The 15470-nt window shown below is 44.3% G+C and overlaps 1 protein-coding gene across 7 annotated transcripts in view; it reads right to left on the bottom strand.

Moving 5' to 3' along the window:
• FRMPD4 (FERM and PDZ domain containing 4) overlaps nucleotides 1-15470 on the bottom strand; it is an 836952-nt gene that overhangs the window by 31548 nt on the left and 789934 nt on the right. For all 7 annotated transcript variants that reach the window (XM_032391205.1, XM_032391208.1, XM_032391207.1 and 4 more), the window contains 4 exons: nucleotides 14502-14547; nucleotides 8017-8121; nucleotides 5240-5347; nucleotides 431-562 (listed from right to left, as the gene is read on the bottom strand). In XM_032391205.1, coding sequence (XP_032247096.1) covers nucleotides 431-562; nucleotides 5240-5347; nucleotides 8017-8121; nucleotides 14502-14547 — 391 coding nt within the window. The remainder of the gene's footprint in view (nucleotides 1-430; nucleotides 563-5239; nucleotides 5348-8016; nucleotides 8122-14501; nucleotides 14548-15470) is intronic.

Raw genomic sequence — 15470 nt, 5'->3', positions numbered from 1 at the left:
AGAACTTAAGGCAATGAAGTATGATGTTGGTTCCGAGTATGCACCCAGAACTTAAGACAATGAAATATGATATTGGCTTCGTTTAAGTAATCTCAGAAGCTGTATCTTTTTAAGGGTTTCAAGAGATCAGTGGTCAAAACAGGTGAACAAGTCATTTCCCGTAACATAAAATATAATCCTACGGAGCCATATTCCCAGCGAGTAGTTGCTGGGTTTTTGACAATTCTGTATGTGACACCGACTGACAGTCTATGAAAAATTGACAAAAAAGGGAACCATTACCTTGAGATGTAAAACCCATTATGAATGCCAGAGCTTTCGTTAGTGGGGATACACGCGGCTGCAGTGAGTACATTTAAAGGATTCGAGGACAGGGGAATTCTGGGGCCGGGCAGCCTCTGACCTCACCTGGGGGTGTAATTTCACACACCTGAGTTAGAGTCTCCTGTTCATGAAGCAAGAGCAGCTTGGTTCCGGCCCCTTCCGTCCTCTGCTCCAGCATGAGGGAGAAGTGTTCGATGCCTTTGATGGAAAGCTTCTCTTGAAGAGTCAAGATGACATCCTTACAGAGGAAACATGGACAAGATGCCATCAAAATCAGCATAGCTCTCTTGCAGAGTTTACCAGGACTGAAAAGTGTTGCACAAATAGGCTTCAGATCTTTACATTTTATACCTTTGGTTCATTCCGAAGCTTGACGCTCCTTTTCCTGACCTCACCCACCACCCCAAATCATTATGGAGTTCAGAAACAGGGAGGCAACAAGTTGACTAGCTGGAGGAGGTGCTTACTGAACTTAGAGACTGATCAACAGATGGTGGAGTGGAGTTGGTTCGGGTCCCCTTTCTTCCAAATGGGGCGGCAATGAAACCACCTTGGAAAGTGGTCTACTCTAGGGGGTGGGCAAAATACCCCTTGTGTGCCAAATCCAGCCCACCACCTCTTTATGTAAATAAAGTTTTATTGAAACACAGTCACACTCATCTGTTTATGTATTGTCTATAGCTGCTCTTGCCCCTTGCATCGGCAACAGACTGTGTGCTCTGTGAAGCCTAAGATACTTGCTATCCGGTCCTGTACAGAGAAAGTTTGCTGACCCCTAGTCTATACCTCTGGTTTTTTGTTTTTGCTTTGTTTTTTTTAAAATTTTTTTATGAGAGAGAGAGCACAAGCCGGGGAGGGGGCAAGGGGAGGGGCAGAGGGAGAGAGAGAATCTTAAGCAGGCTTCACACTCAGCACAGAGCCCGACATAGGGCTTGATCCCACGACCCTGAGGTCATGACCTAAGCCAAAATCAAGAGTCGGATGCAGGGCGCCTGGATGGCTCAGTCAGTTGGGCCTCTGTCTTCGGCTCAGGTCATGATCCCGGGGTGCTGGAATCGAGACCCACGTTGGGCTCCCTGCTCAGCAGGGAGTTTGTTTCTCCCTCTCACCCTCCCTCTGTGCTCTCCCTCTCTCTCTCTCAAATAAATAAAATCTTAAAAAAAAAAAAAAAAAAGAGTCAGATGCTTAACCGACTGAGCCACCCAGGTGCCCATAGTCTCTCCTTCTGGTAAGAGCATGCGGTAGTGGTCAGGAATGTGGGCTCTGGAAACAGTGGTTTCTACTCCCAGCTCGACTTCATGTTAGCTGTGCAGCTTTAGGCAAGTTATTTAACTTCTAAGTGTCTTGATGTCCTTATCTATAAACTGAGGATGATACTAATACCTGCCTCAGAATAGATATAAGGACTAAATGAGTTCACATAGAGAACACATTTACTGTAGCACTATATGATACAGACTTAGGGCACTATAACGATATACACATATTAGCTTTTATTTTAAATCCCTGGGGAAAGTAGAACGAGCAAGCTTTGTTAGCAATCCTTTACAGGATTAAACATTTATGATCAGATAGGTGTTCTATACACAAGCACATGTTTACTGCAATGCAAAACAGATGTCTTTGAAAATGAAAAAAAAAAACACATTTTTTTCATGTACTCGAAAACTAGTAAATGGTCTCTCTTCAAGATAATTTATACTCAGATGCTAAAAATCCCAAAGAGCCGTGCTTTTCCACCCCAGGGAAATTCTCCCTCACAGCAATTGGTAATTTCTAGAGACATTAGTGGTGGTCACAAGGGGGTTGGGGCTGCTATCGATATTGAGGGATGCAGCTCAGCATCTTACAATGCACAGGACAGGCCCCACAATAAAGAATTACCTGGTCCAAAGTATCACAATGCCAAGATAGAAAAACTCTGCAATACATAGAGGTTTGGTTTTTTTTTTTTTAACTGATCTTTTTGAAATTTTGATTCTTCCCTGTAGACCTTTCTCAATTTCTTCAGGCCCCTTTAATGGTTGTTTTGCTATTGTTCATTTTTTTGTTATTAAGTAAACGTTACCCCCAGCGTAGGGCTTGAACTCACAACCCCGAAATCAAGAGTGGCGCGCTCTATCGACTGAGCCAGCCCGGTGCGCTTCCCCAGGCCCCTTTAAAACAAAGATCCCCACACCCACTCACCGCCACAGACATCATTCAACAGAAATGCCTTGACTATATATTGAATTTCATAAAAAGATTCTCTGTGTCATAAATTTTGTTCAAGGCCCAGAAAAGAACGAACAAAAGCAGCCTTTGTGTGGCAACACATACTTTATAAAATAGTCTCCTGAAACACCAGGGAGGACACCGGAAAATTGATAGCAGTAGTTTTTCCTTGCCGTGATTTTGGCAATTTTTATTAAACAGTGTCGTCTCCCTTTCATAATATCCCTTCTATTTTACGCCTCCCAACCCGTGTCTGCGGCGATAGGAAAGCTGTTAGGTACAAGCAAAGCAAGCTTGAATTTGCTGTTCCCTGTCTTCTCATGGCCGTTCGCCACCCTCAGGGAAATCAGACTCACTCCAGTGTGGGTTCCTAAGAAAAAGGCCAGAGGGAATTAACAACAGGGCTCTCTTTGAAATTTAGAGGTATTTCTGTTAAGGAATGCATTCAAGTCTTGACCTATATCTTCAGATGGGGGAGGGGGTGTAAGGGCAAGGAGCTTTCCTGACCACGTGGTATCACAGACCAAGTCGTGGTAGCAGGGGGCGTTCTGATAATGCGGAGCTATGGGTTACCTTGGGGCTCTGCAAACCATGGCCTGGCCCTAGCGTCCAATCAGGCCACGCCCATTCATTTACATATTGTCGGGTAGGAAAGGAGTCGTCTTGCCTCAAGGAAGGTTTGCCTCTTTGCTCCTGGCTCTTGGGAGATAAGCTGTAAGTCCTTGGAGTGTAGTGCCTGATAGGAGTGTCTGTTCACCTGAGAGCCTGAGAGATAGCAGAGAGCCTATGCCAACAACGTGAGGACCTTGGGCCAAGTGATGGCAGCACGACCTCTGGGGGAGCAGGAACTAGAGTCAGCCCCACGGGTGCTCAGCTTGTCTGTGTGGCCATCCTCTGACAAAAACTCTGAACACCGAGGCTCAGGTGAACCTCCCTGGTTAACAGTACCGTACACATGTTGTCACGTGTGATTGCTGGAAGAAATAAGCAAGGTCCAAAGGACTCCACAGGAAGAGGACGTTGGGAAACTGTAAGTTGGAAAACTCTCCTGCCCCATGCACCTTTGCCCACTGCTGATTTTAACTGGGATCCTCTTGCTGTGATAAACTGTAACTGTGAGGGCGCCCAGGGGGCTCAGCCGGTTAAGCGTCTGCCTTCGGCTCAGGTCATGATCTCGGGGTCCTGGGATCGAGTCCCGCATAGGCTCCCTGCTCAGCGGGGAGTCTACTCCTCCCTCTCTCTCTGTGATCTCTCTCGCTTTCACTTTCTCGCAAATAAATAAATAAAATCTTTAAAAAAAAAACCCCTGTAACTGTGCTTATAACAATTTGCCGAGTTCTGCAAGTCCTTCAAGTGAATTATGGAACCAAAGGATGGACTTAAGGGCCTCCTGAGCCCACCATCTACGGCTGCTTTGTTGATATAACAGAGCAGAGTAGTTTCAAGGGGGATCAAGTAGGCCACAGAGCTGGAAATATTTACTCTCCTTCCAGAAGTCTGCCCACCTCTAGGCTAGCAGATCAATAATAAGAGTAACACCTTGCCATACACGGATTTTGAGTAGGAATAAAGGAAAAGGACTTTGTCAGTCACCCCCATTTGAAATGAGTGGTCTTGCATGAAGCTGATTGTTCACTGTGGAAGGATTTAAGGATGGCTTACCGGCTCCATCATTAATCTAGAAGACCATCTGCTCTATTACCTGCTACATCAGCACCTACTTAAAGCAATTCCAAACAGGCTGCTTGTTAGTATCATGGCAACAAGGGAGCGGGCCTTTGCAGAAATGCTTCCACTCGTAAGGTCCATGCTGACTAATTTATAAAACCGAGAATTAGGGGTTGACTATTGACAGACGTTTTTAATACAGACTTGATGCTCTCTTGATACATTATTATACAGATCATCACTAGGTACTTTTTTTTAAAACCTCCATAAAATCTCTTTTATGGTGCCATTTGAAGAAAGCCTATTTTAGGCTGCTGGAGTGTTAGGGAGCAACCAATTTCTGCACACACTTTTGTCCAATAAAAAATAGAATATGCACTTTTTTTCCCAGGAAGGAAGTATGGGGGGAAAGAACCCATCTGCTTTGCTATAATACCCATTTCATAAAACTCACCTGTGGCTCTGCAATAATAGGATTGTTCTGTGACTCTTCCTTTTTACCCCTTCTCCTAAGAAGCATGCCTCATTTCTGTCTTTTTAGGTGTCATTTCCATGAAATTGGTTACACCAATTAAAAGTAAATGCTATCTTTATATTATCCTACCCCTTGTTTTTGCTGGACACCAAAGGAGCAGATATTCAATTAACCGCTAGCATCTTAATCTTCTTGGGGGCTGACATTGCTAGGAAATCCTCTGGCTTTAGGCAGGGTGCCAAGCCTTCTTGGGGACAGTCACACTCTTTTAACTAAACTGGAGTTGCGTTAAAATGACTAGCCCTAGTGGTTCGTCACTGAGAGCCCTATCATATCATTTTGCAACACATATACACGCACAGCACGACCTTCTTAGTTTAAGCTTTTTTACCCCAGTTTGTTTTTAAGTATTCACACACTACTTTATTTGGAAACAACCAAAAAAAATCTCAGAGATAAACATAGTTCGGAAAGAAGGCGCTGCTGCACGAGGTGGACAGTGGGACTCGCAAGCCACAACCCGCCAGTGTCCACGTGGAGTTCAGCGGGTCCGCTTACCTTTATGGAGGTGTTGCAGTCAAAGCGAAATGATTTGGTCTGCCCATTTTCCAGATACACTTTCAAAACATTTGGCATAAAAAGAAGTGAATTATCCTTAACAGTTTCCTGTTTAATGACAGCAACAAAAAAGAAGGTCAAATGAACATTCTGCTCTTTGCAGAAGCAGCATGTATCTACAATGTATTCTAATCGCACCATTAAAAAAAAAAAAGGGAACTCTCTAAGGCTAAAAGGTGTCCCTCCGGTGATATCTGAGTTCAGCTGTTCATAGCCAAACTCTTCTTTTCCAGCTACAAATAATTCAGTCGATGCAGATGAAAGAACTTTTTTTCAATCAGAAAATAAATCAGATGAATGTTTTTAAAAGTCAAGGTTTCCCATTGGAAAACCCAATGAAGGAAATAATTCCTTTGTAATTAAGCCACCATGCTTAGGACAACAAGCCCAGACTTCAGCAGAGCAGCCGATCTTGGAAAGAGCAGGGACCAGCAATGGTGGTGTTTGATGTAGTGCCTTTGGCGTCTGGCAGAGCTCATGCAAAGTGAGTAACAAGCAATAACAAGCTTGAAGTATAAAGTTGTTTTGGGAAACAATTTTTTTAAAGTAGGCTCCATGCCCAATGTGGGGCTCCAACCCACGACCCCGAGAGATCAAGAGTTGCACGCTCCACCGACTGAGCCAGGAAGGTAGAACAATTTTTAACCTTTATGGAATAATTTTTAACCCATTTAGAAATGTTCCTTAAACTCCAAGGGGACATTTAAGGAATGGGTTAGTGTGTTAAAGATTAAAACACTGAGTCTATAACAAACATCGTAACTTAAAAGTAATTCAAAAGAGATGCTTGGCATATGACCAAAAATTAACAATAGAAACGTATTCCTTTGAATTTTCTCTTTAATTGAAAGTAGGGAGAGATGGCAGGGGAAGAAAGAAGGCATGTGGGATGAGTTCCGCCAATCTTTTCTCACATGTAGCTGGTCATGGGGTCATAGAAGTCAAGCGGAACTCACCAATCACGAAACCCTATGTCCCTTGTTTTACAGATGAAGAAACTGAAGACAAGATGTCTGGAGATTGGCTAATGTCCTACAGATAGTCCATGAGAACTCAATCTCTAAGTATTTCTGTAAGAGACTCTTTGCCTTTCACTTTCTGTTCCTTTCTCTGAGTTTCCTCTCTCTCCTTTCTCCTCCTGTGGACTTGACACATGACTTTCTTGCTACCCAATTCACGAAGGGGGTTTGGCTCCAAGTCCACATGAACAGACACACGATGACTCGGTAGAGCAAGAGTAGGGTGGACATGAAGATGGTTCCAAAGGTTGAGGCGCAGACACGTGACTGAACGTCCCTGCCACACATAGGCCTGTGGGGAGGCAGCGGGGGCTGCAGGTGATGACTGACCCCCAGAGCTGTCCTCACACACCAGCTGCCTTGAATGAGCCCTATTATATCCAGGACGAAGTAAAACTGCCATTGCAGCTTCTAGAATCATATTCTCTCTAAAGATGTGCAAGCTGATTGCCCCATCTCGTGCTCGGAAGCTGGAGAAAAGATGGGGTAAGTTTCGGATGACCTTCTGCGATACCATGATTCCTCTGCGACTGGAACCTTCCTGCTTTGTCTTGTGAAATGCTAATGGATGCTAACTGCATCCAGAGGGGCAGGGAGGCACTGTGGTGAGCAGAACAGCGTGGGGTGAATGGGGGCAGAGGAGATGGGGCGGGAGATGCAATTGGGAGGACAAGGCCACAGCTGAAATGCTCCCAGGGCAGCACAGTGACAGCCCGAGGCCCCTCCTACAAGCATCACGTAGTTGAACAGATTGGCCAGCTGACCCCTAGACTCCAAGCGGGGCAGACACTGGTCAGCAAGTTTTGACAAGGAGACACTTGGATCAGGAGGGCCTCGCTCAGGATGTGCAGGCCTACGTCTTCAAATTCAGATCCAGGACCACCCTCAGGGAAGAATTTGTGACCGGTCACGAGCATGTCATGGACGAGATTTTGTCCTTGTGAGTTTATTTAAACACCACCACCAGCAACAACATAACCTCCACAACAAAAGCTGGTATTTCAGAGGTCCAAAAATGATTAGTGCCTTAGATGACCACTTTCTAAAAACTAAAAACATGAGGCTAGATTTTCTTGGGGGAAGAAATGAAAAATACAGCATCCTATTGACGTTTGCACTGTTCATTTTGAAGATGAATTATGTGCCTGAGCAATCATGATTTCTATCAAGACCTATTGATGGAGATCCAGGAAATATTTCTTCACTTCTGCTTGCATATATAACACTTTCCCAGCATCTTAACTTCTTTCCATTTTGATTAGTGAAAAGAATAGAGACATTTGATTTTGAATAAGGAAAAACTTAGGGGAAGCCTTTCTCAAAATATATAATGGAAGCACGCTCAGTTGGCACAACGAGAAGAAGCAGGTGGAAGTTTCAAAGAGGCCTATTTTCCTCAATATGGGGCAATGCCAGGGATCTCAGATCAAATTAACTTCTTTGCAAAGTAGTGAGGTTTCTAACACTGGAAGCATTCAAAGACACACTGGATGACTACATATTCTGGATACGATAGAGGGAACCCATCAGGCACAACATGGTGATCTCTCAAGCCCTTTACAATTCTGAGATTCAGCAGCCCTGTGAAATCCAACCACGAATTCTCAGTTGACCATTCCAGAGGGGCGGCTGGCTGTGCTTTGTGCAAAGCCCCTATTTCAGCCACTCTGAGTCGCAAGCAGGCAACAGTCAACTCACCGACACTTGGCCATTGATGATGACCTCCTCGGAGAACCGCACTTTGACTGGATTGGACTTTAATCTTGCCTTTTTTGCAGCACTAATAAATGCTGACTTGGGAGACTAGAAAAAAGAAAACATTGGATATGATTATTGGGAACATAATGCAAACCCTGGAACACTTGTTTTCTAGCTTTATCCTCTCGAATACGCAATATTTTTGCTAAAAAGTATGTTTGGTGCATGTCCAATTCGAGGATGAAACACAAATCACGGAGGCAATCAAAACCCTGTCATGCTCATAAAGTAGGAGGTTTGATTTAGTCAGCAGACCAGAACTGCAAATAGCATGGTCCTTGTTCTTACTGAGCACATTCCCGAGGATCTTCTTATTTTTCTTTTTTTTAAAAAGGAAGAGAGGGAGAGAAAGAGAGCAGGGGCAGAGGAAGAGGGAGAATCTTAAGCAGGCTTTATGCCCAGTGCAGAGCCCGACACAGGGCTCGATCTCACAACCCTGAGATCACGACCTGAGCCGAAATCAAGAGTCTGACGTTCAACCAACTGAGCCACCCAGGCGCCCCACCCAAGGATTTTTTAAAATGATGGCTGTGAAAGTACACAAACCTTGCTTTGACTATAGAGCTTTGAGCGTGATGTGGGGGGTGAAGTGGTGGTCAAATCTCATGTTGGGTTCATGTCGAATTGATCACTCATTATTTTAATGAGGTGGAGAAGAGTCACTGATAGTTCTAAAGTGATCGATAATCCCACTGTTATTCACATGAAGGGCTTAAGGGCACGTGAACAGGCAAACGCACACACTTGCAAAACACCCCCACTTTATGTGCCCAAAACTTGAATTTCAGCCTCTTGTTGGTAACCTGTCATCCTGGGGTCTTGCAGGAGAGGGCAGAGACCACCTTGGCTTACAACTGAATGTGGACTTCATATTCTGTCTCCTTGTAAAGGCTCTTTGTACAGTTGACCCTTCAATGGCACAGGATCCACTTATATGTGGATTTTTTGGGGAAAGTACAGTACAATACCATAAATGTACTTTCCTTTTTAAAATTTATATTTATTTTGTTATTATTTCTTTAAGTAATCTCTACACCTAACGTGGGGCTCAAACTCAAGACCCCAAGATCAGGAGTCAGATGCTCTACTGACTGAACCAGCCAGACACTCCAACATATTTTCCTTATGATTTTCTTTTCTTTTTTTTTTTTTTTTAAAGATTTTTTATTTATTTATCTGAGAGAGAGAATGGGAGACAGAGAGCATGAGAGGGGGGAGGATCAGAGGGAGAAGCAGACTCCCCGCTGAGCAGGGAGCCCGATGCGGGACTCGATCCCGGGACTCCAGGATCATGACCTGAGCCGAAGGCAGTTGCTTAACCAGCTGAGCCACCCAGGCGCCCCTTCCTTATGATTTTCTTAATAACATTCTTTTCCATAGCTTGCTTTATTCTAAGAATACAGTATATAATACATAGAACATACAAAATATGTGTTTACGTTATCGGTAAGGCTTCTGGTCAACCTATCAGTAGTTAAGTTTTTGGGGAGTCAAAAGTTACATGCAGGTTTTTGATTGCACAGGGGTTGGTGCTCCCAAAACCCATGTTGTTCAAGGGTCAATTGTACTGTCTCTTATTGGAAAGAGGAGCCGAGTGACTCAATTTTTCTTCCTCAGAAACTAAACATGCAAGAGGGAAACTTGCTCAGAAGGGTACTATGATCCAGGGAGCTCTTGCTGCACAGTCCTGGTCAATTTACTCCATGTGAGAATCATCCTTGTTGCGTAATTTTAATGAAGCCCGAGGAGAAGGGAACTCGCATCTAGGAGGCGACTACTATGCTGCGGGCACCATTTGTTTATTTTTAAAGAGGACTGCATTCTCTACTGAAACTAATATACAGGTAAATATTTAGTTTGAATCATGAAATTGCTATTCTATAGATTAAAATTGTCAAATACTGCAAATTGCACATTGTCCAACCTAATGGTTTTCATGGTATGTAGTCCTAAGAGGTTCAGACTGTTGTGGAAAGAATCCTAGTAACTGACTCTAGAACCAACACAGAGGCTCAACTTTCTGTGTATTGTATTAATCTCAAGGCACAAAAGCCACTTAGGGTGTCCCATACTTTGAATTTCAAGTAAAAATGAAAAAGGTTCCCATCTTTGTCAAATACAAGTATACTTGAGATCAATCAAAACAATATGATGAAATGACAAATCCACACAATGGAATATTATTCAGCCATAAAATGGAATGAAGTTCTGGTTCGTGCTACAACATAGATGAACCTCAAAAACATTATGCTGAGTGAAAGAAACCAGACACAAAAGGCCACGTATTGTAGGATTTGATTCCATTTACATGAACTGTCCAGAACAGGCAAATCCATATAGACAGAAGGTAGATTAGTGGTTGCCCTGGGCTGGGGAGGAGAATGGGGAGCGACTAACATCTGCAGGGTTGATTTCCTTTTGGGGTCATGAAAAGGTTCTGGAACTAGACAGCAGCAACAGTTGAACAAGATGGTGGATGCACTTAATGTCCCAGATTTGAATACTTTAAAATAGTGAAAATGGTAGCTTTACGTTATGTGCATCTTACTATAAGAAGACAAAATCACTGTTGAAAAAAACACGATAAAATATGTGTATGTCTATTTCCGGGTGGAGTTTTCTTGAATACTGGAAAAAAATCCTGTTATCTCAAGTTCCCCTCCACACCCATCCCACCCTCTGCTCTGATCAGTGTCTGAGGGGACTGGATGGATGAATGAATGGTTTGGCCGCCAGAGCTTTAATTTCCCTATTTATGCAAGATGTTTTCAGAGAAGGGCTGCCCTCTTAGAACACAACAAAAGAAAACAAAACCAAGAACCCAAAAGACTCTAAAGAACAACAACTTTGAACATGTTCAACATGACTTTTTAAAAGTCCTACTCCAGGGGCGCCTGGGTGGCTCAGTCGTTAAGCGTCTGCCTTCGGCTCAGGTCATGGTCCCAGGGTCCTGGGATCGAGCGCCGCATCGGGCTCCCTGCTCCGCGGGAAGCCTGCTTCTCCCTCTCCCTCTGCGGCTCCCCCTGCTTGTGCGCGTGCTCTCTCTCTCTCAAATGAATAAATAAAATCTTTAAAAAAATAAAAAATAAAAGTCCTACTCCAGGGGCGCCTGGCCGGCTCAGTGGGCAGAGCATGAGCTTCTTGATCTTGGGGTCGAGTGTTCAGAGCCCCACGTTGAGTGTAGAGATTACTAAACAAACAAACTTAAAAAAACAAAAAGAGTCCTACTACAGAGCTTAAGTGATGGGACGGTGGTGTTCTCCTCCCTATCTGTAATTCTAGACTGAGTTTGGTGATGATTAACGAACAAATCGTGCAGTAGTGAGTTCCTTGCTTTTGATATGCCATTTTTCAGCTGAAGGGAAAACATTATTCTCCCTTAATGATTTTAAGCAGGCAATATTTACACTGGCGCAATGGGTTTCGCACAAGGGGAGTGGCTGTCAGAAAGCCACCCGGGACTGACGCCACTGATTAGATGAGGTGCTTGAGCGAGGCCGTGCCCCGAGGCTCCAGCGTTGTTTGTGAATGAAGCCTCTCACAAGTGTCCAACACACCAGGTACGGACGTTGGTTCCTCTGTGCATCCGAATCTTTTAATGTAATACTTTGCCACATTTTCTTAAGATGATCTATGTATGTCACTGCTTGCCTCAATAAAAAGCATTTCACAGGGATGCCTAGGTGGCTCTGTCGGTTAAGCATCGCCTTCGGCTCAGGTCATGATCCCAGGGTCCTGGGATCGAGTCCCGCATCAGGCTCCCTGCTCAGCGGGGGGGGTCTGCTTCTCTCTCTCCCCTATAGCCTCTTCCCCAGATTTATTTGCCCTGCCCTAACGACAAACCTGATAAATGAAGAGAACCAGCCAGGAACCTAGATAGCCAAGGTAGTTAAGTAAATACTATTCTACATGTATTTTGAAGTCAACGGACTTGGGATACAAGGCCAAGAATTCAGGCCAGGGCATTTTTCTTGTTCTGGATTTGCGACTATTTTATATAATTGACGTATGTTTTAAAAATTACTTTTGGTTAATAAAAACATAAGCTCCTTGAGTCTGAAGATCACTGAGTTAGAGTCAACAAAATAATGGCTTATCCCACTGGCTGGAGTTATTTGCGACACGCGGGGTATGTAATCCCGCCATGACTGTGGTTTTCACTTGGATCTCCTTTTGCAGCTCAAAAAACATACAATGTACACCACTCAGTAACCCGATGAGTTAATTCTTAGCAACCTAAAGGCCCGTAGGTGCTGATCACAAGCATTTCCTATCCTGTGGTGGGAAATGACGAATAATTACCATTTAAAATAATCAGATTCTCCTGCCTTTAATTAATTTAAGATTAGAAGGGCTCTAATCAGCCTCTGCACCTCTTTCCAAATTTGCTGTTGCTAAGGTGGCCAGAGTAGATGTGTGCCATGCTCTTGGGGCTTTTAGATGCTGAGAAGTCACTAGAAAACATCATTTGGAAAAAATTACATAAAGAAGGTAAAATTTCTGAAACTGAAGCATAAGGTCTTACATTTGCACTTCCGGTATGTCTACAGTACTAGAGACACAGGAGGCATGGAGGAAATATTTGCTGAGGTCTAAGTAGCCCACAGTCATCACCGGGTAACTTAGTGTGGAGTTCCCCCAAAGTAGACCCTGAGACAAGACTCCACAAACAGGTAGCTGAATGGGAGGCACTCCCAGGAAGCACGCATAGGTGGGCAGGAGGAAGGGAGACAGGGGGTGGAAGAGTAAGCCAATGAAGCATTCTGTAAGTCATTCGCCACTGTGAGCAACTGGAGCTTCAAGCGGTTGGGGACATCTTGGAACGAGGCAGCCCACAGGCCTCAGAGTTAGAATGTCAGAGGAGACAGAGAGCTAGGGTATATATTCATCAGCTCCTGTCAATCAGTGATGGAGGGGCTGCTCGTCCAGGAGTGTTATTTCCTCAGCAGTTGTGGCCTGCTGCATGAGCATCCTCTTGCAGCCCGAAAAAACCCATGGGCAAACAATCACTGGCGCTCTCGGCTGGGTATTGGGCTGGCACGCTCAGCATGACACATGGCAGGAGGATCTGGTCTGGGTTCTGATACCATCTAATACTCGGGGGCTCCCGAGTCAAGAAATGAGGAAGTGTGGATAGATTTGAAGTGAGCGTGAGTGACAATCTGGTTAACAGAAACAATGTAGCTGTACTTTCTCTGGAAGGAATCATGGAATCATGAGATGCAGAGCAGGGGAGCCCTTGCACGTGAGTCAGTGTGACCCTCTCAGGCAGGTGCCGAAATCTGAGCGGGTGTGGGAGTCACCTGTTCTATTGCTGGGAACTAGATCTCAAATCTCAGTTCTCTTACATCCTGCTGTCTCCTTGGTTTTCAAATCCAGACATGCGTGTGCAGTTGTGGCAGAGAGGGACCAAAAGGCACAGTGAATGCTGAACTAAGCTTTTATTATAAATAGTTACATCCTGGATGGCATGATTTATTGTCTTGGTTAATTCTATTTGTTATCTTATCGGAATCTTAAATACATATTTTTTTCCTGCCTGAAATGCTTAGGCCATAGTGCTTAGGAGGAAAGCGCGGGGACAGGGAAGAGGAAGAGTTTGCTCAGGAGATGGAGACTGACCATGGCAGAGCCTCCACCTCCACGGGGAAGAAAACAGAAGCGTAAACAGGTGGGATCTCCGTGAATCCCTGCAAAGGCCACAAAGTACCGATGGCAAATGTTTTGGGGGGGGGGATCTGGAGGAATTTCTTGCTATTTCTGAGTTCAACTGCCGATGTATGGAATTCACAAACAACAGCAAATCTACAGAAATAGAAAGTCAGTTAGTAGTTGCCTGGGTCTGAGGGTAGGCAGGGGGTATTCACTGTAAATGGGAACGAGGGTTCTCATGGGGCTGAAGGAAGTGTTCTCGAACTGGACCGTGGTGATGTCTGCAAACTTTGGTAAATTTTATACAGATCATTGAATTGTATGCTTAAATCAAATTCTGACAGCCGTATTTCCTCTAATAGCCACCTTTAAAGGGGGGGGTCTCCCTGAAATATCTACCAATTAGAAGGGGATATGAAAAAGAATTATGCTAGAACATCCTACAATCAAACATTCCCATTCCATTTGTGATTCTTAAGCTAGAAACCATAAGAAAGTCTTGAGTCTTGTCTGATTTCCAGATGTGAGTCCCACAGATTGAATAGCTGGTTTTCAAGATATATAGAAAATGCGTTATTTTCCTTTCTCTCCTATGAATGGTTTTGCTATCATGGTCTATAAAATACAAATAATGAAGATTTCTGAACTCATATTGTGAGTGCATGCTGTTTTTCTCTGCTGTTATTCATTGTCACGGTTTCCCCGGCCTGGGAGGAGGAGGAGGCTAGAATCCTGGGATCATACAGTGGCACTTTTACTCACAGGACACTTACAGGGTAAGGCTGAATAACAGTGAGGAGTATCGATTCTTTGCAGCTTCTGAAAGAGAAGAAAAACAAACATATTTATGAAATGCACAGAGGCCGGACTCTACATGACAGCGTTCTTTTGAAATGCAATGTATGATGTGTTGGCGAATGTTTCCGGGGCTCTCGGGCAGAGTAAATCAAAAAGCTCAAAAATGGGCTTTCAGACCTCAGAGAAAACCAAAATCCAGCGTTCACCCAGTGTAACAAACAGCCTGATTAAAAGCTTCCCATGCGGTTTACGTTGGGCGCCATTATCTGTGAGGCCGAACAGCACGCCTTTGAAATCAACACTCGCCCAGAGAAACGACTGTTGGAGAAGCCTCGACTCCATCAGTCTCCGCACTTTCCGCTACCCTCCACATTGATTCTCCCCCTTTTGATTTTAATTTTCTAGAAAGGGAATCGATTTTTAAAAATTCGTAACATCCATATCTGCTCAGGGTCAGCAGCATGAAAGAGAACTGTCAGTGTGGGTTTCTTGTGTGCAAACAGCACCCCGCGAACATCACTTCCCCACGCCAGGGAGCTCACTGGGTCCACAGTAACAACGCCCAGGACGCTGGGGCGCTAAGTAGTTCAGATGGGCACTCGCCGGGAAATAGTGTTCACGATAGGTGTCCCCCAAGGCAATATCATGTTTATTTAATGTCCCCCAAATAACCCAATCCTGACAAATAACTCAACCCCTCAGGGAAAATCATGCTGTGGGTATAATATTTTTCCTTCCTTCCCTTTCCATCCTGAGTAGAAGGAAGGTCAGATGCCACTTTGTTGAGGAGACGCTGACTTTTCCTACTTTAGGTTTTAATGAATGACCTGCTTTTGTGATTTACTGTCCAAATGAATAAAGTAAAGGGAGTCCGTTTCAAGGCCATTTCCTGGAAGAAGCCACGGCAGATCATATTTCTAGCAATCTTTGCACTGGGGCTAGGT

The sequence above is a fragment of the Phoca vitulina genome, unplaced genomic scaffold, assembly GCF_004348235.1.
Source record: "Phoca vitulina isolate PV1807 unplaced genomic scaffold, GSC_HSeal_1.0 scaffold60, whole genome shotgun sequence".
NCBI classification, from domain to species: domain Eukaryota; kingdom Metazoa; phylum Chordata; class Mammalia; order Carnivora; family Phocidae; genus Phoca; species Phoca vitulina.
Note: the sequence above shows the minus strand (reverse complement) of the source record. Positions and strands in the feature narration are given on the sequence as shown.